Here is a 25925-nt window from a genome sequence, read left to right as displayed (position 1 = left end):
GAAAATTATATCTTTTTAGTGACAATTAGGCTTGGAATTGTCGTCTCATGACAGACTTCTTTAGTATAAATTAAAAACTAGAAGAATCATAAGAAATAAGGCCCTACATGCAAAATGGATATGGCGCTACGTAAATTAGAAATGTGCGTTGTGGAGAAGAATCATAGCGCAAAAGTCTGGTGGGATACATGAAGCGTTATTTCCCAATCATTCAAATAGATCTATTGGACGGAGCCTATAGATGGGTATTCTTAAAACAAGGGACTTCATTAAAACTGGTACTGATTTGATTATAAGGGATGTTGCTGAAATCTACATGATACATGACAGTGGAGGTAAGACAATGGTAAAGGTTTTTCCGCAGCTTCTGATTAGTCGACGTTTGAAATTGAAGGATTTATATCGTTCCCAGAAAAATAACTTTGGAATCCTAAGGTACCTCTAAAAGTCTCGTTCCCAGACAAACAAGTCTGCCACTAGAGGAATTGGGTACTTGTTCTTCACTGTTAGCTTGTTCAAAGCCCTATAATCAACACACATACGAAGCGAGCCATCTTGCTTCTTTTGGAAGATAAACGGAGCACCAAATGGAGCTTTAGACGGTTGTATATAGCCTGCTTCCAACAGTTCATAAATATGCTTGCACATCTCCTCAAGTTCTAGCGGTGACATACGATATGGTGCTTGTGCAGGCGGTCTCTCCCTAGCACCAACTCAATTATATGATCGATCCTACCCGCGGTAGTAGCGTCTTAGGTAGTTCTGCAGGCATCATGTATGGAAACTCTTCGAAGACCTCAGCTATCTCATCCTCAACTTCTACTACCTTTCCTGGTTTGATCTCAACCAACACGCCTAGGAAAGTAGCCAAGCCTTGGCGCATACCTTCTTTCACCTGAATCGCAGACAAATATGGCTTAAGAATCTTGTCTGGTTCATTTTACCTCACCATAGAGACAAAACATGGGTATTGATGGTGTTGTATCAATATCCCATTTCTATGAGGTAATGGCGACGCCTTCCCCGCGCAAAAGAAATCCATGCCCAAAATCAGGTCATAATCATCCATGACCATCACTAGAAAATCTAGTTTTCCTTTCCATTGTCCAACTTGCACATCTGCATTGCGAACTTTACCTCGACTGGTTTGTGGTTCTGTTAAGTTCAATTCCATGTCAACGTCTGGATGAATGAAAGACTTGGTAGCACCGGTATCAGCCATCGCTAATACCCACTCTCCATTGATCTTCACATCAATGTACATCAGTCCAAAAGACATCTTCTTCTTGGTGTGTGCTTTGCTCCCTAGCAAACGATTGATGTTGTGATATTGGTTCATACTAACATCATGCTGAGCCCTCTCAGCATCGTGATGTTTCTCATTAGCACTTGCAGCATCTCCGGTACCCTTGGTGTAGTTCTGATATGTAGAACAACTCGTTTCACCCTCATCAAGTTGTTCCGAGGATATCCTTCGTGTATGATTATCACTTGCAGATTCTTGGATTAAGGGTTCACATACCTTTAATTATAACCTTTGGCTTGATCTTTGGCCCGTCCTTTGTATGCCTTGTACTTTCTGTGTGGATCCTACACTTCAAAATACAATTCATGACCAAACTCAAGAACAACAACAAATTCACACAGCCTTCTATAATCCAACGTGAACAGAGAGACCCTTAACCTGGCTCTGATACCCAAATTGTCACAAGTCCGCAACACCCAAATGCAAAAACCAACCTTGATAATGACAACTATGCTCCGCAGCACAATTTCAACCAACTCGCACTTAGCCAATACTTCAACTTCTTAACTAAATCAAACAAGATGATAATTGAATCTAAATAATGGATTCTCATTAATTTTGACCCTACTTTTTGATGACGTGTATTGTTGTGGTGAGAGTTTTAGGAAACAGAGGTTTGTCATTCACTTTGGCCCCACATAAGTTAATAGAAAAAAAAACTTTACACTTTACTTACACCTCCCAGTTTTATTCTTCATCGACCACCTCCCCACTTCTGTTCATTCACGACCAAACTCACCACTATTCATTCACAACTAACCAAACCCACTAATTATCAAGTCAGACAACTGCTTCAGATCTATTCTTCGATCACAAGTGCTCGTAACTGTCTATGAAACATTTGTTCCAATAAATTTGATCGTCTTCGTCGATCTCACTTCATCAGAATTGTGTATTTAGAAAGGTGCCATTTTCTGAAAATTTGATTCTTCAATCTCATCCACGAACTGCGCACAACCAAGAAGACTCAACGTTAAGAAAATGGTTGAGATGGCAAGTGATGCTATTAACAATCTTACCTTAAGAAAATGATACCCTTATATGATCCAACAAAGGTAGGTTCTTCAAATTTTTATTAACAAAGATTCAATCTTTTTTCAATTTGAGCTTACATTCAATTTTACATTTTTTAAATTGTTGTTTTGGATATTGGATTTTAGTTGTTTGCTAAAATGACTTAATGGATGAGTTTAATAAATTCACTATTGTTTGTGTTTAAATTGTTTAAATTGTTAGTATATAGTTGTGCATCCCCACTTAATCATCCTAATATCATGGAATGTAGTACTATTGAAGCATGTATTAATGTTGTTGATTTCTCTTTCTAGCTCTGAATATTTACTACTGATTAATGTTGTTGGTTTTCTTTTCTGTTTGTTTTGAATTTTTGATACGGGTGTACAGATGAGAAGGAGTACAGACCCAAACCACATAATTTTGATGCATTTACACAAGACTCCACAACATACCTATGAGATTTCACAGAAGTTTGATTACTGTGCATTACAGACCATACGCGGGTACTTCTGTACATCAATGCTTTAATTATCCGGCTATTAAACTTACAACTGATAATGCAAAACAATGCCTGCATCTGTATTTTTCGACAAAAAGGGTCTCTTAGTGCCATTGGACCAGGACATATGCTTAATGAGATATGTACAGATTAGACCAAGGTCCAAATCCAGTTAGCATTGTAGGATCAGAATCTCGCAATGACAATGTTTCAGCGAAATTATCAATGACACAGCACAACAGCGTCGCTGCGTCGCAGAACAATTTCAGAAATGATACGATAAATGACGTCAGCTAGGATCACGAGAAAGATGTGATAGTCCTGCGAAAATTAGAGAGCTTGCGAAATTAACATTTGTAAGGTTGCGAGAATGTCGCAGACCATACCCGAAAATAAAGGACAGATTAGCTTTCACCCACTATGTATTTCCTTATAAATAGTCATTCAAGTTGTAAAAAGAGAGAGATCTTTTTTGATAAGAAACAAGTAAATAGGAGAGAGAAAATCTAGAGCAGAGATCATTCTTGATTTTTGTATCTTTTCTTGTAAGAACATTCAAAGATTGATCAATAAAATTAAGAGTATAAACCTAAAAATGAGTTGATTAATAATGAAATCATATGAGGGGTGTAGAGTAGGATTTCCTGCAACTACATAATGGCGCTAGAAACAGGGAGGTATTGAAGATTATTCTAGAAAAAGCTGAAAATTGATATTGAGATTTGTGAAAATTTAGAGTGATTGATTAAGAATTTTCCATATTTTCTTGCAATATTGTTAACATTGAAGAAATGGCTAGAAGAAGAAATACATCCGAACAACCGACTACTGTTAGAAGAAGCAAGAGAATTGCTGGAAAAGAAAGAAGTGAAATGGGAGAATCTACTAGAATGAGAAGTAATAGAGAAAATAAAATTCAACCACCAATTCAACAAACACTAGTTCAAGGGAGGAATACAGATTATGATAGGGTGAGCATACACACTTGGCAATCAAATTCGGCAGAAGAAGTAGAAGAAGAGCAACAAAACAGAAATTATAGACAGGAAGAGAGAAATCAAGAAGCAGATGAAGGAATAATTCATGGAGATGAGGAAATTGGAGCGTTAGAAACGTTGAGACGAAGAATACATGAAGAAAGAAGAGCTGAGGCAGAAGAACGTGCAAATTTAACAAGGCAAAATCACGAATTAAGGATGGAGAATATAAGACTACAGAATAGAAGATCGAGAAGTATTACAAAATCATATTCAAGATCGACTAGAAGAGAAATGAGGCGAAACTCACCCACAATCAATGCTGGAAACAATATTCAAGAAGAAATATCAAATCCTAATGAAGAATATCGCGAAAATAGAGAAAGAGCTGATGATCGTTACGTTCCACAAAATGAAACTTTTGATGATGGGCAAAATTGGAAATCAAGAGAACGGACAATCAGGGACGAAATGACCAAGATGGCGAAGGAAATCGAGAGGAAGGAAGAAGAATTTTACATGAGAGAGAAACTCAAAGAAATCAACAGACAATTGAAGAAGAAATTGAAAGACATTATGCTGAACAAGCACGTTTAATCTGCGAACGTGAAAGATTGAGAGCGGAAATGGAAGAACAAGAGCTTCAGGAGACAATTCGCCAGAACAATCACGACAATCGAGAAAGAAGGCGTACAAAACCGGAATAACGTAATCTCAATGAGGAGTATGATAGAGTAAAGAGGATGGCTGAAAGACAGCGAATTGAATTGATAAGAAATGAACAAAATCATGGAGGGGAAAATGAAAGGCATCATCATATGCGAATTCAAGATAGAGATGAGGAAGAGAATCGCAGAAGAAGACGAGATGAGGATAATGAAGAAAATGCAAAATTTCGCGAAGAGATAGAATGAACGCAGAAGAAGGAGGCGAAATTAAAGAGACCAATGGATCAAGATTCAGGTGTAAATAAACAAATCTTGAAAGAATTAGAAGAAAGAGGAATGCTAAATAATAGAGGAGAAGTAGGGAAGACAATTGGATGAAGCAATAGAAGAAGCTGCGAAAACTCCATTTACAAGGGAAGTACAATTAGGAGGAATACCACCGAAATGCAATTTCCCGCATTAACCAGCATTTTTGATGGAACAACTTGTGCAATTCAACACATTAAAGCCTATGTGAGGTGCATGTTACAATGGGAAAATCATGATGCGTATTGTGCAAATATTTCGCATCCAGCTTAACAGGAGAGGCGTTAAAATGGTTTGAAGGTCTACCAAAGAACACAATAACCTCCTTCAATCATTTGCAGACTACATTCTTGGGGGCATATATAAGTAATAATTCCTCGCGACCTGGTATAGAAGATGTGTTTGGATTAAAACAAAGGATTGGCGAAAGTTTGAAACCCTGACTAAAAGATGGAGAACTATGTGTAGCGAAATGGCTGGCCGTGTAGATGAGAGATATCTTATATTATCATTTATCAATGCTATGTTTGCAACAAACCTATTGTATGTCCAAATTTTCAGAGTCAAGAATACGATCACAATGACTGAATTGCGAGAACTTCAAGAAGAATACATTGCTCTAGAGGAAAGGCAAAATGAAATGGAATCATATCCAGTTGCGAACACCAGCTCACAAACAGCGAATGCAAGCTTATTACCCAAGCTAATAAACACAGTGGCGAATACTTCGCAAGTACAACAAGAGAAGGTGACAAGTAACAATCAACAGAAACTGGTAGCTATGGGAAGCCGAGATCAAGAAGAGTATGAAAGAGAAAGAAATTTCTACAATCGTGGTGGAAATAACAAGATTCAAAGACTCGATCAACCACAAGAAACTTATGGAGGTCAAAGACAAAACTATAATAGAGGACAAGGAGGTCACAAGGTAGTATGGGAAGAAATCAAGATGCCACCTCTAAATGCAAGTGTGGAGAAGATATGGGAAGCTATAATTGATGGAGAATATACCAACACCATGGAACATGGGAACGGAACCACCTCCAAACCACAGAAGTCATGAGTTTTGTTCTTATCATCATTTTCATGGACATACACAAATGATTGCAGAAATGTAAAAAGAATTATTTTGAGAATGATAGATCAAGGAAAACTAAACGACTTTCTGGTAGGGCATCCACAATCTCAACCTTACCACCACCACCAGAGCATCACAAAGTGAATACGATGAAAAAGAAGAAACATTCTTCATAGAAGTTGGTGCAAAAGAAAAAATCTATTCTGTCACTCTATCGTACATTCATATAAGACAATTGAAGATTTTCATGATAATGTTTTGAGTAGAGTGTTCGCAAGAGATAATGATGGAAGAGAAATTATGAATATTGCGAAAATCTCGCCACTAGAGGAATGGCAGAAACAGATCATTTCTTTTACCGCAGAAGAAATTCCCGAAGGAGAAGAGGTGCATGACAATCCATTGGTAGTAAAATTAGAAATTAATCCAAAACCGAAAGAAGATGAGGATGATGAAGCTGAAGATTCATGGGCAATAATAGAATTCTAATCGATACTGGAAGCTCTGTGAACATCTATTTTATCATACTTATAAAACCATGGGTGGAAGAGATGATGATCTTATACCATCAACATATAAGATATATGGTTTTAATGGTACTGCTAACAAGCCTAAAGGGGAGGTTACTATGCGAATTCCATTGAAGGGAATATCTTCTGAAATCTTATTCTGTGTCGTTGATGTAGAATCACCCTACAATGCGTTAATTGGTCGACCTTGGCTACATGGGATTCTAGGTGTAGCTTCAACTTTCCACCAGTGCATCAAATTCCCTCACCCCAGTGGTGTAGGAATCATAAAGGGAGATTGGGTTGAAGGAAAGAGGTGTTACGAAACTGAGATAGAATCTTGCGAAGGAAGAGCAAACAAGAAGGAAAACTGGCGACACAAAATCAAAGATACACAAAGAAGTGAGAGGTTGATGGTGGATGCAATCGAAAGAAAGGAGAAGAGATGTTGCGAAACTAATGCTAGCTCAGAATAAAAATGATGAACATACCACTACAAGGAAGCAGTAGCAGAAAATAATAAAGAAGCAGAGGATGACAAAGGTAATAAAAACAAGAAATGTATGAATGATTAAGTTGTTGCGATACTCTCGCAATAAGTAAAATTCTCAAAAATACATTTGATTGAATGGAAAAATTGAGATTGCGAAATTCAGATACAATATGATGATTTGCGAGACTCTCGCAGAGATAATGAATTTTACAGAAAATAATCAGAGAAAAATGACAAAAGAGAAAGAGGCGAACCTTTATGGCGTACACCCTAGTTCGCGAATACAATTTCGCAAGAGGCAAATGTAAGACCTAAAGTACGTCATATAAGGGGGTACCTGTTGCATGGCTCAGGGAAAGGCTACACCGCCACCGGAACCTGAGTCATGGAGATTTGGGGTCAATGAAGCCCATCCGGGAGAGGCACCTTGGATTCTCAGCTTAAGCATATGACTTAGGTTGGGCGACTAAGGTAATAAGGACTCTCCCAAGGAGTGCAGATCTGATCAAGGCGCCGAGGTACACGGTTGAGTCAAGAGTGCCAGGACGTTTGAAGCGTACTTTGCCATTCTTGACAAGTCTTGGCTTATACTGCACTCGGCCTGAAGAAAACCCCACTTAGGGTGCAGTCTCGTAACCATAAGCCCTATAGGTAAAAGGGATAAGAGGCTGCGAAAACAACTGGTTGTTGTTAAGACTGGATGGGAGGAGCTAACCTTGTATGGTAGAAGTACGCCTCCTTGAAGGGGCAACCAGGGGGAGATAAGGGCGGCACCCTCCATTAGGGAGCTGATAAGTGTCTTAAGACGCAAATGTCATGAGGCTTTTTATTCGCAAGGATATTAAGGCTTGTCATATTTGTGCAACAATCCTGAAGAGGCAATAATACAAAAGAAAAGATAAGACGAGATCAATGGGTTTTCGCATGAAAGTGCGAAGACGTCCTGCGATTTCGTCGCAAGACGGCAATGTCATGGGGCTTATTTTCGCAAGAATATTTAGGCCTGTCATATTGTCGCAACATTCCTGAAGAGGCCATAATACAAAAGAAAAAGTTAAGGCAAGATCAATGGGTTTTTGCATGAAAGTGCAAGGACGTCCTGCGATTTTGTCGCAATGACAAGAGGTGGCATAATAAGACCTTTAATTAGGAAGGCAAAATAAGACCACACAGGAATGAGATTTTGAAAAGAACAAAATTCACTTCGCATAAATATTAAGCGAAATTGAGCATAAAATAAGAATTTTTATGAAATCTCTCATTTGGATTCAAATAACAGAGGCAAGTATGGGAATGTATGAAATTAGAAAATGTTATTTGTCTCCATATGATAGATTTACTCAAAGATTCAAGAATTAATGATTATATTGATTAACTGTATTGCAAAGAAGAATTGTTTTAATAATGCAGGTCAAAATGAAAGAAACACAAATATACAGAAAGAAGAAATAAATGTACAAGTATTACAAAGAATCAAAGAAAGAAATAAAGACTACTTCTTAGTTAATCCTTCATTATCTTCATCAGACTTGTTCCTTCTTCGTCTGCGTCAGAATCTTCATCACCATCAGAACTTCCATCACTATCAGATTCTTCATCGTCAGCTTCGCTATCAGAGATAATCAAACTGGGAGTATTCTGTGGGATTTCTTCCAAGAGACAAGGATAATCAGAATGTGGGATATTATGATCGTCACAAACCATTTGGATAGTTTGATTGCGAAAATGCATAGCATCATTCTTAAAATTCGCAACAGTGATCTTGATTTGATTCTTTAATCTAGAATACTTGTCGTTGCGAGAAGAAAGATTCTTTGCGAGTTCCTCCTTTTCAGCTTCGAGTTCTTCAATCTTTTCACGATATCTATTTTCAGAATCTGCGAGAAAGACAATCAATTATTAACTTGATGAAATTCATAAGAAGCAAAAGATTAGTAAAGAAGAGCAGTTAGTAACCTTCTCTGTCAGAAATCATATCTCTAATCAAGGCTGTATGCTCAACTTGGAGACTAACATTTACACCTAAATCTTTTCTAGCATCATCTAAGATTTTCGCAGCCCAAACAAATTCATCCTCACTACTTATAAGAAGACGAGAACGAATTTGATTTTCCCTTTCGCAGAGTTCGATGTTCTTGCGGTTAGCTTCATCTCGTTCAAGTTGAACTTCAAGAAGAGCCTCTTGGAATTTCGCCAAAGCCTTGGCACCTTGATCAGAGATGCGATCTTTATCATCTATGAGACCGCTAATTTTGGTTCTTAACTCATTGGTTTTCTCTTTAGAATCAAGAAGGAGACGCTTAAATCGGTTGGCTAAGCCTAAACTAGATCTATGGTCAATTTCTAAGAGGCGAAATTTAGATCTAAGCTCATTTAGAGAAAGAGATGAAATTCTATCATTTGAGAAGCTATTTAAGGAATTGTTAAGACGCTCAAGAAGGGTATCATTATCCAAGGCATTAGGAAATGAACGAAGAAGGGTAGCTTCATCAGAAAGACCATAAATGTCTGCAAAAAGGATCATTTAAATAAGATAAAACAACAGGATGAATGAATAAAGGGAAAAGAGAAAAGTAACATACCGTAAAGCTGATTATTAGCTTGCTGAAGACTAGAGATTTTGTTCTTATACGAAGAAGAATCAATTTCTAATTGTCTATTTTTCTCGCGAAGACCTTTAACTTCAGCTTCCAATTCTTCATTCTTTTTGCGAAATTGAAGATTCTTCTTTTCAAGATTTTCGCGTCTTCTCTCTAGATCTGAGGCAACAGCAAAAGAAGCTTTTCCAGCCTGCGAGAAAATATAAAAAATATTAATATAAAAAGAAATTTTGAGTTATAACAATGAAGAAGTAAAAGGATAAAATTCTACCAGACGATTGAGAGAATGCAAGAAGTCGGGAGTCACTGATCTAGAAACTCCACGAAGAGATCTATCACCATCCAGTATAGGGACATTGCAAAGGGTAGCGAGAGCTTTGCAGGTATTTGAGAATTGGCTATCTCCCATTCCTTGTAGAGAATCAGAAAAGAGTCCAGAGAGCTTAGCCATAGAAGATTCAGGTGGAGAATCTTCACTTGCAGCAAGATCATCATTGTCCTCATCACTCTTGTCACTTTCAGAATTTTTGTGAGGAGGAATATTTGAAGGAGAAGAAGAACGAACTTTCCTTTTCTTTGGAGGAGGACCAGTTGATTTTTCCCTGCGAAGAGCACCTTTACCTTTATCACCAGTCTTCGCAACATCGGCAGATTCTTCTACTTCGGCAATAATCTTCACACACAGATAGAAATAAGAAATGGAAGCATGGAAGCAACGGTATACTGTTTAAAATCATAATAGAAAATTAAAGAAAATTTAAAATCATAAGAGAAAATTTCTTACCTCATCTGTGTATGAGCGAAGAGCTAACAGAGTACTAGCTTTCCCAGTCCTGTTATAACTATCTTTCAGTTTTTGGATCTGCGGAATGTCGCAAGAGTTAGCGAACAGAATAATAAAAATCAATAAAGAAATATAAAGTGAGTTAAATTGGAAGAAACATACCTATTTCTTCTTCTCGGACCAAGAGAAAACCCAAGGTTGATAAGCAGCGAGATTCGCAGGAAGATCATTTGACCCAGCAATGTAGGGTCCTTTTAGAATTAAAGGAAAAACACACCATTTATCATCTTTGGATTGGCGAGGAGTTGTGTTTTCACCAGAATGCCAGTCAATATCTTGCATGAGAATTTTGGCTTCATCAATGTTATCTTTCCTTTTTAAGCGAATACCCCAGCGAGTATTCTCTTTCTTCATGGAGATAAGTTCATAGTTCTCAAAGAAATTCGCTACTGTGTATTTCTCAACAATTATCTCTAGGTATGCGAATTTAGGATCCCTAAGTTCTTTGGAGTACAGAGATCCTCTACCAGCACCACGGTTAGCGAACTCTAGCATCAGACGGATGCAGTCCCCACTCAGTTGGAAGATAGCTCGCGAAAATCCCGAGTGAGCGAGAATTTCATAAAATAAAGGAAGATCTGGGTTATAAAGAGGAATAGGGAGACCTACGAGAATCTGACCGAGCGAAATTATGATTGATTGATCATCACAATACTGATCAGAGAAAAGTTTGACAGAAAGAATTGATTTGACATTTTCACCAGGAATGGTGGAGAGTGTGAAACTTTTATCACCAAGATCTTTTTGGACATCTTGTAAATTCTTCTCATATCTATGACCACTTGGAGCCATATTTGAATATAGAGTATGGGAATGAATAAAAAGTAAGAGGATTGAAGGGGGAAAAATTACAGCAGCAGAACTTGCAGAAGAGTAACAGAGTTGCAGAGATGAGAGAATAAAAATAGAAGAGAAAGTAAAAAGAAAAGTGGAAAGAAGAGTATATAAAGGAGATTTTTTTACTCGAAGAAATAAACACCATTGAGACGAAAAGACGTGAGCGGCTGAAAAGCAGCGGTTACAGAAGACGTGTCAAGAAACAAATGGAAGAAAGAATACGTGTGATAAATGCAGAATATGAAAAGATAAACATCTGCGGCATTTCTCACATCATTCTCTACTTTGCAGAGAAGATATGAGAAGAGGCAAGATGTAGGATCAGAATCTCGCAATGACAATGTTTCAGCGAAATTATCAATGACACAGCACAACAGCGTCGCAGAACAATTTCAGAAATGATACGATAAACGACGTCAGCTAGGATCACGAGAAAGATGTGATAGTCCTGCGAAAATTTGAGAGCTTGCGAAATTAACATTTGTAAGGTTGCGAGAATGTCGCAGACCATACCCGAAAATAAAGGACAGATTAGCTGTCACCCACTATGTATTTCCTTATAAATAATCATTCAAGTTGTAAAAAGAGAGAGATCTTTTTTGAGTAAGAAACAAGTAAATAGGAGAGAGAAAATCTAGAGAAGAGATGATTCTTGATTTCTTTATCTTTTCTTGTAAGAACATTCAAAGATTGATCAATAAAATTAAGAGTATAAATCTAAAAATGAGTTGATTAATAATGAAATCATATGAGGGGTGTAATGTAGGATTTACTGCTACTACAAACATTTTTGTTAAAAATTGCTTTAGTGGATGGCTTGGCATTGTTAGGATCACTTGGGAAAGGTAGTGTTTGTGGAGCTACTTGAAACTGGTGGTGCAGTAACAAAGAGAATGGATTTGAAGCTGGAGAGGGTGAAGGAAACAAGTGACATCGACACCCCTGTTTCTGATGAAATTGTAAAGGTCAATATCAAGTTCACTGAACAGTGTGAACACCCATGGTTTCGTAAGTATTACTTATTATATCTCTTCTACTATTATAGTCTAATGTTATTGTTTTATAAGTACTACTTATATCTCTTCTCTAATGCTACTTCTACACGGTAAATAGCAGTTTCGTTAACGTCATCGCGAACAAGCGGTCGCGGATGTGACCCACTGCCCTTAAATACGTTGTTTGTGCATGACAAAACTGGACAGCACAAACATTGCTCAAAGACAGAGGCTCACCATGATCACATCCTAACTGCGCCTATGTTTTTATGTTGTTAAATTAATTCAAGTCCGTATGGCTTATGAAGATGGATGGATGATCAAAGTGAAACCATCAAGTCTAGATGTACTTGACTTTTTGATGGATCTGAAGGGTTACACCAAGTTCTGAGAGGAAGAAGATGCCAGCCATTAAGATGTCTAACATAATGCGTATCGGGTTACACCAAGTTCTGAGAGGAAGAAGATGCCAGCCATTAAGATGTCTAACATAATGGGTAGCTTTCCTGTCTAAATCTTATAATAGAATTTTAATTTGGAGTTAACTAATTGATATTTTTTGTATCTGTTATCAATAATTATTTCAATGAAAAATAGTCTGCTTAATATGGTTTGCTTTCAATCACACTTATCTTTCTCCGTCTTTCCGAATGATGGTAGCCATTATAATTATGGAATTAGCTATTACCCACTAAGTATACCAATTTGAAGACTCCAAACAAGGTGGGTCTCTGAGTCTCAGATGTGAAGAGTACAATTGGAATTGAATTACTTTCCTACATATGAAATCTTTCACATCTCACTTTTTTTAATTGAATCTGCTACGGTTGAAACATTACTATGGAAAATGGATATGAAACATTATTCCAAGCATTTCATCCATTAATTTTAGTTAATTACTTGGTGGGCACTGGGCACCGAAAAAAATAAATAGACGGCTGCTATTGTGTCACAAAAAAATCATTACCTGGTGCGGAGCACGGGTTACTATCTAGTCTCTATTCAACCCATACTAAATAGATGTTTTGCTCACAAATATTTCAAGCTTCCAACCAAATACACACACTCCACTTGATACATAAACAGTAAGCCAAAACAAAGGGACAATGCACCAACCAAACTTAGCTTTAAACTAGGCCGTAACATTTTATTTATTGTACATTTAGGTTTACACACTCTTCTTGTTCCGGATTACCCAATCCCTTCACAAGATCAGGCTTATATAGCCTTACATAAGCTATCTACAAGTAACTGTCAGGCAGTTACAAATTTACTTTAAATATGGCAGGTAGCCAACTGTGCTAAATTGCTCAACTGCTCGCCTAAAGCCAAACATGCTCGTCCTATCTGTTAAGAAAGCATAAAATAAAACAACTTCCGTGTAAGCAACTCGAAACCGTCAACGCCATGTGCCCGGCACATGTCATCCAGCCTTGTTGCGCCCATCATTGCTAAGCATCATTCTCCCAATGATGCAAGTGTGCTAATGCAAGTCTTACTTGCATGCCTGCACGTCTCATGCATACAGTTTACTTGCCAAACTCATTTGGCATCTCTTGATGCTAATCTCGCATCATTGGCCATGTCCAAATCCTATTTGCCACATGGCATTGTCTAGCTGCAACTCAGACATGCGTCCCGCATATCTGACCTTGGCCAAGTCACTGATGATGCGCAACTGTTATGCTTCTTCATTTGGCCACTTGACACCTCATTTTATAATCTTCAAAATCATTCTAGTGCCTCACTAAGGCCAGAACCTAGCTCCCTATTGGATGCCAAGCAAGGTATTACAAGTAGGGTGATGATGTAATCTCTTAGGCTTCGGCGTAATTTTCTTATTGAAAAAGAATTTAATCTCACTCGTCACTTTGCACAATACTGACAGCTTCCATGAGTAGTAAACTAGGCAACTAGCAACAACTTGTTCAATTGACTGGTACCTTGTTAGGCCCATAACCAAGCAACCAACCCTGAAAACCAGAACCAGTCTGAAGCCATCCGATTACGTGGGCTGCCTCTATCCAAACCTCTGCGTGTACCAGCATTATTCAAATTTGAATTTTTAATACCAGCGGCCGAAGCGTTATCTGATAGGCGCAAATTTTGGGGAATACCATCCTTTCTTTCTCTTTTTTCTTTTTTATCAGCTAAGAGATTTTGTTGATCTGACTAATTATTTCCATGGAATCAACTGAAGGACGCGCGTATTGTCGCCTTATTTCTGCTAATCACCGCATCACGATCATCGGTGATGATGAAGGTGTAACTTTGCTATAAGAATTGAATATCCTGATCAATCAGTGAAAACACCATAATTAATCTTGATCGATGAATTAACAGTCTTCTACTTAAGTTTCTGATTGAAGAGCAAAGTTCCAACAATCCTCCAAATAGATTACCAAGGAAACCAAATAAGTAATTTTTTATGCCACCAATGAAATGGAATTCCAAATATACTAACCCATTGCCCAACCTTAACTTCTTCTAACTTCGCAGGAGCATATGCCACCATGGATAAAAAATTAATGGAGGGGAAAAAAATTAAAAAAAAAGGAGAAAAAGGGTGAGAATAATGGGATGATGGAATATGATAGTGATGTGCGCCGACTGGGCTAGCTTTTAAAAAATAATGCTTGTTGTTGTTATCTAATTCTCCATTCCCATTCCCATTCCCATACTCTTTCACTAAAACGTGTGTATTGACAGTCTCAGCTCTTTCTTAATTGTCCCTTCTTCTTCTTCTCTACTTTCACCTTCCACGTGTGGGGGACCTTGCCCCATACCAGCCCTACCTACAAACTTGTTCTTTCACTATCGGCCCCCCCACTCACAAGTCACAACTTACATTCTTGTGTCCATTTATTTACTAAAACGAAACTATGTGGCAATATCAAAATGCATGAGTGATTGATACAATGGTCAATTGATGGAGTGATCGACGATAGAAAGTGCATCAGAAACCTATCTAGAGAGATGATCATGACGTGATCAGATCAGAATAATCAATTATAAGTCAGGTTATTCTTGTTATGCCGGTCAAAGTTTTTTCATTTGGTATATTGTTTAATTAGTTTACGTTCCTCGGATTTAATTACCTTGGAAAGGTGCTGTGTAAATTTTGTAGTCAATATGCAGGTACGTAAGAGTAAGAACAGGAGTAGTCGAAACATTATGATATATGAGTACAGAGTACGTATAACAATCGTAGTGACGTGCTTTAAATGTTCTGTGTAAACTCATCATAACAACACAGTGCTACTAGTTCGTCATGTGTTCAGTGGTACTCATGATTTTTACCGAGATCGAGAATCTATCTAATAACTCTGAGAGAGAGAAAGTGATCATCATGCATTTTTGAAGCTGAAATGATATATGCAGTGTTTATTATGTGTGTTTGTGTTCAGGTTTCCTTTTAAGGAAATGCAATCATACCCTGGCTGACACTCATTACGTTGTCGGGAACATGCACAAGTACAAGTCTTAATATCACCATTCATTTTAGCTCGTTATTAGTGTTAATCTACAACGAACTAATAGCTGATTTTGTTAATTAGCATTAGAATTAGTGTATTTGCTTAAATTATGCCCGAGACAAATAAACAACGCGGTACTTTTTGTAGGTGTTGATATTTTGAGGACAGTTAATTTCTCAGTTTGATTGCAAGTTACGTTTTAGGTAATAATGAGAGGTTGTGAATTTCTCCTATTCCACAAGTGCAAACGGAACTTTCTAGCTCTTTTTACGATTTACTCAAATACTCAATAACACTGTACGTACCCAAAACTAATCTGTCACTAGCTAGGACAACATCCCCAATGTGCGAGCCTCGGAAAGATTACCTGATGACCAACGACACGAGAAAAAACCCACACAGCATCATCACCAAACAATATTTAGCAAAAATACGACCAAAAAGAGAGTGTACCTTATTTGAACTCACAAACACTGCAAAAAGGAAAAAAATATATCCGTAATTAATTTAGCGTCTAATTAATTAACAGCAAAAAACGTTGAGAGTTCGTCGAGACAAAACTCAATGTAGTCTGTTTGAGCGCCCCGGCCTGCCACCCGACCAAAACACTACTAGATCATCCTTCGACAGGTAAGGGTCAAAACATGCATGATCACCCTCTCTTTTTTTATACTTTTTGTTGTTGTTGTTGTTGCTTTTTTAATGTTTATATATAATTTGCATATTGATATAGCCATATAGGCATATCTTGTTTCAGCCTATCCATCTTCATTTCGGATAACTAGAGTGTTGAGAGGAAAAATATACTGTCTCCTAATAAGATACAATATCACTCGATTGGCAGATAAATCAATCACTTGGCACTTTGCTTTTTATCCAAGACAAACTCATTAACAAACTCATTGGCTACTATTTCTACTACTACTTATAACTTCATTTAGGCAGCCATCATTCAATCTATCTCAAGTCTGAGTGACATTTATCAGCTTGGTTGGCGTATCCTATACTTTGTCTTCCTCATACAGTGTATTTATGGTAGTATATTTTATTTTCTAATTCAACTTACAAATGTACTGTACACTTTCATAAATGATCTGCATCTAAAGGGTAAAGTTGTTTAAAAAGGACAATTTCATCAATAATCAATAATCTAATCAATATATTATTGTTAACTGAGATACTATTATTATTGTTAACCTACCAAGATCTAGCTAGCCACACCAACATGAAATTACAAGAGAAAGAAACAAAAATCACATGTCACAATGGTTACTCATTAGTCATAATTGAGCAAATTCATAATTAATTAATCACTTTTTAAACAAGTAATTAAGAGGTAAAAACATAAGAGATTGATGATCCATGCATGCAGAAGTTCATCAAGAGATAGGTCTAATTAATGAAGTTGAAGGTAGTTAAACACTAGAAATCTGATCTAAAACACTGTTGATGATGAGAGTACTTATGAAGAAAACCCAAGCCTCAGCTCCAAATCTAAGTCATCTTCACAGCACAAGCCAATCTCCAAATCGAGCCTAACATTTTCACCATAAATCTTCATGTTGTTGTTGCTTCCACAGTAATGGTGGTGATTGTAATTCTCATTCATAAAATCCTCAAGCTGATGTCTGTCTCCAACTTCCGACAACATATCCATCATAGGTAAAGTAGTTGTGGTGCTGTTATTTGCATTCTCCTGGCCTTTCGTGCTCGACAACTGACTGAAAGAAGATGAACTTATAAATGATTTTATCCTAATATTGTCCTCAGTAGAAGGTGGTGTTGATGACGAACAAGCAGTGATAGATGGAGGAGTAGTACTACTAGGCAGCGGGTAAGCAATTGTAGAAGGGTAGGCTGCAGGTGGAAAATGGTGATTAGTGAAAGCAGCAGCAGTAGAGGATGATGGGTGAAAATTAGGGTTTGTGCTAATGAAGTTAGCATGCTGATATTGGTTAATGTCCCAAGGAATTGATTGGTTCAACCTAGCTCTATCTCTCCTATGAATATTCATATGCCCTCCAAGAGCTTGAGCAGATCTAAATTCCCTTTTACAGAAACTACATGTGTAAGGTCTTGGTGGCCATGAGAACTTATTGCCTAAAGTTTCTTTCCCATAACTATAACTTCTGTTGTATTCCCATGTTTCCTTAACTTTGTTGCTGTTGTTGTTCTTGTTGATGAGGGTTCTCTCCATTTTTTGTTTTGACGATTCAACCTTACATCAATGTCAAAACAAAATATCATTAGGATTTGCATACACAAAAGAAAATCAAAGTACACATAAACATGATGATCACAAACAGTAATGAAAGCCTAACTAAAAGGTTAGAATTTAAAGAGATTAAGGATGAAGAAGAGAAAAATTGTAACTTACCATAACTTATAGCTTGAAACAAGAATTGATGTAATGATGAACTACACGGAGATCAGTAAATTAGAGAAAGAGAGATGAGACAAACCAATATGTTTTCAAGTGTGGTTGAAAGAACAATATGAAATGAGTATATGATGAAGTAACTGAGACAAAAAGTTAAGAGACGAGACCCATCTCTCAAAACAATGAAAGTGAAAGAAAGAAAGAAAAAGAAGGGAAGTGAGTGAGTACGTATGACTCTGTGAAACATATGATGATGATGCTGACGAGATAGAGTTATGGTTTGGTGGTCAAGGAGAGACTACATGTACTAGCTAGATAGTAATAATAATGAGAGTTTGTTCAGAAAGAAATAAAACAAAACCCATGAAAATTCTAACACTTAAAACTGAAAAATCCGAATGGAGGTACCAATCTAGTGAAAGTGTATTTATTTCTACATTTGGATCTTACTTGGTGAATGTTGAACCTTTAACTTTGCCAGGTTATACCCTCTTTCCTTTTTTGTCCTATTAATTTTCCCCTATAAAAATCAATATCAAGTTATATGTACGTTGTAGACCCTTGAATTTATATATATGCTATTTGTCAGCCTATCTCATGCCATGCCAAAAATTTCTACCATCTAACATATATATGGATTGGTTTGAACTAATTGACACAGTTTATGACGCACTGAATAGAAATGGTAGTTCAAATAAGAACATTTTGAGGGTGTTGATAAATAGATGTCATGCACTTCACTTGAGAAAACTACCCTCAATTATTTTTTTTATTCTTTTGAAAAGTACTACCCTCAAATTAATATCGACTACATTCAAGTATTTTGAGTGAGAAATGAACCCTTTTTCGTATAAGTTAAACTAGTACAGATGGTTTTGCTATTCTTGGAAGAACAAGGAGATGAACGTATATATGCTTTTTTGAACTTAAGAAATTGAAGATACTGATTTTTCTTAGTTATACAAGTTAAACAATCCCTTGTGCATGCCGAGTTAAGCAAATCCTAATGACAATGCAAAGTGCCACACACCATGCTTTTATCTTAAATTGGACAAAACCCATTTCAAGTTAGATAGATGTAATCTGATAAAGCTGTAGTCCATTGAGATAGAGACATTTTCCATACCCAATTACCCATGTATGTCACCATGCAATCTCTAAAAGATTAAGTCAATATCCAGTGGTTAAAAAGTCATTAAGTACCATACACATTGTCAAATTTTTGTGTGCAGGGCAGCAGGAGGAATCCTGAAACCTAACGAAGCTGCTACATTTCTACCGGTTTCATACACCGGATAGATACACCCCTATGTGGCATCGCAAGTGCATGGCCAGCTATTCACGTATGTGTCATGAGTAAGTTTTTAGCCAAAAGAAGAAAAGTTTGATATGAGATTTAGAATTTTTTTTTGACTAATTACTACTACTATCAATTAACAGAAGTTAACTACACATGCTTGAGAGAGATAGAGAGAGAAAGAGCACTGACAAGACCAGAAGTGACAAAAGATTATCTAAGAAGAGAAGAGATTTAGGGTGATTTGAAAGGATGAGACTGATGGCCAATTAGATGAAACTTTTACGTTGCCAAATATAGTTGAGGTAAGACATGCTTGTATACCCGGAATAACAGTCACTACCCGCAGTATAACACATGTTACCTTTTCTTTTACTCTACTTGACTTGATTTGTTTGGTTTTTAGACCTTTTCTTAAATCGATCCCTGCATGTCTGTTTCATTTCACATCAATATTTGTATTTTGACGGGTGTAATTGTGTTTCTTATCTCTACTACCTTAGACAGAGACAAACCAACACAGACAATTTCCATCAGTCTCTTGTCTATTGATTTCATCTTTAAGACTTTACCTTCCCTTTCACGATTAAAAGTTTAAAACCCTTTGTCTGTTCATCCTGATGGTATATCTCTTGCGAAAAGTATTTCATCTAATCTCCTACAAGATCTTGTTGCTGCTGGCAGTCAATCGGATGCTGATTCTGTAGCTGGCAAGTCATTCACGTTCAAATGCTAATTTTGATTCAAAATCTAGCGCGAAAATCTCAGGTATCCAAATTTTTCTACAACTAGTTCTGGTTCTGCACTATTCATCTGGGTCTTCTGTTGGAATAAAATCGAATCACGGCCCAATAGCAAAAAAAATTAAAATTTAATAATAATTTGAGCAATTATGTACGATGTCTCTTTTTACTACATGACTTGGCGTAGAGCAAATCCTATGGGTAGTGTCACTCTTTCAAACGAAGGAGTGCACTACCAATTTGACCAAATTAGAGACTTAGTAGTGTTTTTGACCCCATTTTCCCCCAAACCTGTTCATGCACTCGTTCATTTGGACGGGGGACTATCCCATCAAGATAAAAAAACAACAAATGGGAGACAGTGTCCCGTTAGTAGAAGAAAATTTGGGTTGGACGGGGGACAGTCCCCCATCTATAACGATTTTCACTATCTCACGGGGGACTGTTCCCCGTGAATGTTTAAATTCAGTTTTTTGAATGCTAAGTTTTCCCTCCCATTATTATTTTATTATTAAATTTTGAAACTTTTTTCGTTAAAGGAGGATTGTCCCCTATTTTGCTTCAAGTAGTGCTCTCTTTTTTTGCTCATAATGGGTTCACTCGTTCATATGAGCGAGGGGTCCTTCATATGGGCGATCTTCAAATGGAGACTACACATAGCCTTTGCTCCTAAAGTCATCCAAGTGATTCATCATTCACTAAATTGAGTTTCAGTTTGGATAATCCAATATATTTCTAAGTTGGTAGATAGGAGTAATTGAGATGTTTATATCCCTTTGTCTAATCAACAAAGTAAACAAATGAGTTACTTATTCATTCTTCTGGGAGCCGAATAATTCTATCTCTTGTTTTTGCAAAAGTGTTAGTGATACTTTTGCAAAAACAAAGGAAATAATACTTCTTTCTATTTTCCTGTGAGTAATAGGTACAAATAGTTCCACTATCATTCATAGACAAAATAAAATAAGATTGTAACCGAAAAATGCAGAACTTTCTATATAAAATTGGTAGCTAGTTAATCCAATTTTTTATTTATTCGAGTATGATGATGTCATAGTTACCAATGAACAGAATACCGAATGTCACTTTTTCCTCGTTATATCCATGTATGTTATAGTGTATAAGACTTTCTAATTATCAAATCCATAGTACATATACGTTGGGTATGGATCATTTATTAATACACTGTTAACTACTAAAGGAAAGACTTCAGAATATGACTATGGTGGAAGACTGGGAAGGCAAACAGTGGATATAAAATAACTCATGATAGATCTGTATAGTTAGAGTTTCTACGAAGTAATCAGTAATTCATTAATCGATAGAAAAAACCATAATAAAATCAATAAATTATGAATAAATATGTCATTTTGTTTAACTAATATACAAAATTAATTCATTCTAACTTTAAATTATTGTTTTTGAAAGACATTTTGTGCAGCCCATCAAGAAGCACTTAGGTTCAAGCATAACGACACAAGACCAGATAATTACAAACATCATGAATAGCAATATGACTAATAAAAAACATCCTTGTTGTCAAAACCTAGAAGGACCACAAAAGATGTATAGTTTCCTACGTCATACCAGTCCTGATTTACAACTGCATAGTGAATTTCAGTTAATCAGATGCAATAAATTATGATAATAACTACTAAACCTAAAGGCTAATTTTAATATAAAACATTAATCCAACATAATTAAGTTGCTCATCAGTAATAAATCTTGCAGCCAATATGTTTGAGAATTCAAGAAAAAAATGAATTTGTAGGGCTACGAAATTTAGGGTTTTGTAGTGATAGATCATGGCTTAAGAGTTTTGATAAGGATGTAAAGGTTAATGGTTTTTATTTAAGTGAGAGGTTCCCTCATTCATAGATCATAGCACCTGAGTATTCCCTTAAACTGACGTGGCAACAATATCGTTCAAGTGAGAGGTTCCCTCATTCATAAGGCCTATTCCTATGCACATGTCAAGCAACTGATTTTACCACTTTAATACCCACTATGGGTATGTAATACCCCGATTTCGGCAGTGGTTGGCCGAATGGAATATAGTAACGATTTTTTCTTTCCTAATATCGAGGCATGATGAGTACACTTGATTGAGTTATGGAAAAAAAAACTTCTCTATTAAGCGTGCTCGGTCGAGAGTAGTCACATGATGGGTGACCTCTCGGTCTCGGGAAGCTGTTGCTGGATGACCGCAATAGTGTCGTTCAAAATTCCACACTGTTGGATAACCGCAGTGGGTAAGTGGGAACAATATCCACCGAGAGTAGTCACATGATGGGTGACCTCTCGGTCTCGGGAAGCTGTTGTTGGATGAACGCAATATTGCCGTTTAAAATTCCACAATGCTGGATAACCGCAGTTGGTAAGTGGGAACAATATCGGTGTTAGTTGGGATACAACTAGGGGCGGGTCGCTTGTGCTCGGATGAGAGAGTATGCTAGGCGTTATGCCAGATACTAGTCTCACAAGAGGCAAGGAACGTCTACATTATACCGAGGCCTTTTTAGCACAATTGTCTCCAGAATTGGCAGAAAACTCTGCAGTTAAGCGTGCTCAGGTGGGAGTAATCCAGGGATGGGTGACTATCCGGGAAGTTTCTGCTGGATTACCGCAACGATGTTCGTTAAAAAACCCCACATTGCCGGATGATCGCAGTGGCTAAGTGGGGACAGTATCGGTGGAGGGACGGGACATTAGAAATGGTATCAGAGCCGACGATGGGTCACCTTCCGAGGGTGGGAAGGTACGCTGGACGGGGTTCTTCTCATGAGGGGCAGGGAACGTCGGAGATCCGGGCTTAAGAATATATTCAGGAGCCGAGGACGGCTTCAATTTAAGGTGGTGGTATTATAATTCGCCGATTTCAGCAATGGTTGGCCGAATGGAATATAATTTGCGATTTATCCTTTCCTAATACTGAGGCCTGATGAGTACACTTGACTGAGTTGGGAGAAAAAACTTCTCAGTTAAGCGTGCTCGGCCGGGAGTAGTCACAGGATGGGTGACCTCTCGGGAAGCTGCTGCTGGATGACCGCAGTAGTGCAATTAAAATCTCACACTGCTGGATAACAACGGTAGGTAAGTGGGAACAATATCGGTGTTAGTTGGGATACAACTGGTGACGGTTTTCTTGTGCTCGGATGGAAGAGTATGCTAGGCCGTTGAGCTAGATACTGGTCTCACAAGAGGCAAGAAACGTCTACATTACAATGAGGCTTTTTCAGCACAATTGGCTCCAGAGTGCAGAAAACTCTGCAGTTAAGCGTGCTCGTGCGAGAGTAATCCGGGGATGGGTAACCTCTTGGGAAGTTGTTACGGGATAACCGCAACGATGCCTGTTGAAAATCCCACACTACCGGATGATCGCAGTGGTTAAGTGGGGACAGTATCGGTGGAGGGACGGGTCATTACAAATGGTATCAGAGCCGACGATGGTTCACATGCCGAGGTTAGGAAGGTACGATGGACGGGGTTGTTCTAGGTGCTTCTCATGAGGGGTAGGGAACGTCATAGATCTGAGATTGAGAATATATTCAGGAGACGATTACGGCTCCAATTTAAGGTGGTAGTATTGTAATACCACGATTTCGGCAGTGGTTGGCCGAATGAAGTATAAATAACGATTTGTCATATCCTTATACTAAGGCCTGATGGTTTCACTTGACTGACTTGGGAGATTTTTCAGTTAAGCGTGCTCGGCCGGGAGTAGTCACAGGATGGGTGACCTCTCGGGAAGCTGCTGCTGGATGACCGCAAAAGTGCAGTTAAAATCTCACACTGCTGGATAACGACAGTGGGTAAGTGGGAACAATATCGGTGTTAGTTGGATACAACTGGTGACGGTTTGCTTGTGCTCGGATGGAAGAGTATGCTAGGCCGTTGAGCTAGATACTGGTCTCACAAGAGGAAAGAAACGTCTACATTATAACGAGGAATTTTCAACACAATTGTCTCTAGAGTTGGCAAAAAACTTTGCAGTTAAGCGTGCTCGGGAGGGAGTAATCCAGGGATGAGTGACCTTTTGGGAAGTTGTTGCGGGATAACCGCAGCGATGCCCGTTGAAAACCCCACACTGCCGGATATCTGCGGTGGCTAAGTGGGGACAGTATCGATGGAGGGACGGGTCATTACAGAGTATGCCAAACAGCCAAACATATCTGTCTATGTGCAAAAATATCAGTTAGGCATACACGACAGAGTTTCTAACGAGCGATAGAGTGTCCATCACCAAATGATCAAACAACCGCTCGATGGTCATTCCAGCGCCAATGATAGTCATGCTGCTCGCTGGGTTGATCATCGCTCATCAGTTCTTTATCCAACGGATACAATTTCTCCCCCTATAAATACCCAATTTCAAACTCAACTCACACCATAATTTGGAAAATTATATCTTTTTAGTGACAATTAGGCTTGGAATTGTCGTCTCATGACAGACTTCTTTAGTATAAAGTAAAAACTAGAAGAATCATAGGAAATAAGACCCTACATGCAAAATGGATATGGCGCTACGGAAATTAGAAATGTGCGATGTGGAGAAGAATCATAGCGCAAAAGTCTGGTGGGATACATGAAGCATTATTTCCTAATCATTCCAATAGATCTATTGGACGGAGCCTATGGATGGGTATTCTTAAAACAAGAGACTTCACCAAAACTGGTACTGATTTGATTATAAGGGATGCTGCTGAAATCTACTTGATATATGGATAGGTGAGCAGTCGTTAAGGTTGAGATTTCCTTTGTTATTCAAAATCTCTAAATGTAAAAAACTCACTGTGAAGAAGATGGTTTCAGTTCAAGGAGCGTGGAATTTTAGTTTTAACAGAGATTTGAATGAAGTAGAAATACAGGAAATGGTTCAGTTGTTGCAGTTGATAGGAGATCCTAGTTCGACTCTCGATATGACGGCTATTGATGAAAGATAGTGGAGGTATGACAATGGTAAAGGTTTCTCCGTAGCTTCTTCTTACTCGGCGTTTGCAACTGAAGGATTTATCTTGTTCCCAGACAAACAACTTTGGAATCCTAAGGTACCTCTAAAAGTCTCGTTCCCAGACAAACTAGTCTGCCACTAGAGGAATTGGGTACTTGTTCTTCATTGTTAGCTTGTTCAAATCCCTATAATCAACACACATAAAAAGTTAGCCATCTTGCTTCTTTTGGAACAGAACCGGAGCACCAAATGAAGCTTTAGACGGTTGTATATAGCCTGGTTCCAACAGTTCAGAAATCTGCTTGCACATCTCCTCAAGTTCTAGCGGTGACATACAAGATAGTGCTTGCGCAGGCGGTCTCGCCCTAGCACCAACTCAATTATATGATCGATCCTACGCCACGGTAGTAGCGTCTTAGGCAGTTCAGCAAGCATCTTGTCTGCAAACTCTTCTAAGACCACGCATCAGTTATTTATCCAACAACTACAATTTCTCCCCTTATAAATACTCAATTTCAAACTCATTTCAACTCACACCAGAATTTGTAAATCTTTCTTGAATTTCTCAAACTCTCAGTTTTATTCGTCACTCTTCCAAATCATCAAAGATCATGGTTGATAATATGAACATGGCCGAGTTCGTAACAAACCAACATACTGCCGAAAATCAAAGAGTTTTTAATCGTGACAATGTGCGAAGTCGAATTAGTTAGCGATAACAAAATTTACTACTGAGGAAGATGAATGTATTTGTAGAAATTTTGTTTATTTTACTGAGACTTTATTCGCAGATGAATTCAGTCCCCAAAAATTTTGGGAAATGATTTTTAGGAAATTTCAAGAAAAAACAATGAACCCCAACAATCGCAATGTTTCAGGGTTGAATCATCGCTTCACTGTAATCAATAAAGAAGTTATTAGGTATTTTGTTTTACTTCAGCAAGAAGGT

The 25925-nt window shown here is 37.7% G+C and overlaps 1 protein-coding gene across 1 annotated transcript; it reads right to left on the bottom strand.

The window, feature by feature from the left end:
• Positions 1-16843: 16843 nt before the first annotated feature.
• On the bottom strand, positions 16844-18079 carry LOC113354040 (transcriptional regulator SUPERMAN-like). The gene is made up of 2 exons (XM_026597491.1): positions 17983-18079; positions 16844-17823 (listed from the first exon to the last, which is right to left on the bottom strand). The coding sequence occupies exons 1-2, from the start codon at positions 17983-17985 to the stop codon at positions 17068-17070; spliced, it is 759 nt and encodes a 252-aa protein (XP_026453276.1). The 5' UTR covers positions 17986-18079; the 3' UTR covers positions 16844-17067.
• Positions 18080-25925: the final 7846 nt, after the last annotated feature.

This window comes from Papaver somniferum, chromosome 2 (genome assembly GCF_003573695.1).
Source record: "Papaver somniferum cultivar HN1 chromosome 2, ASM357369v1, whole genome shotgun sequence".
NCBI classification, from domain to species: Eukaryota; Viridiplantae; Streptophyta; class Magnoliopsida; order Ranunculales; family Papaveraceae; genus Papaver; species Papaver somniferum.
This window is presented reverse-complemented; position numbering and strand designations above follow the sequence as displayed.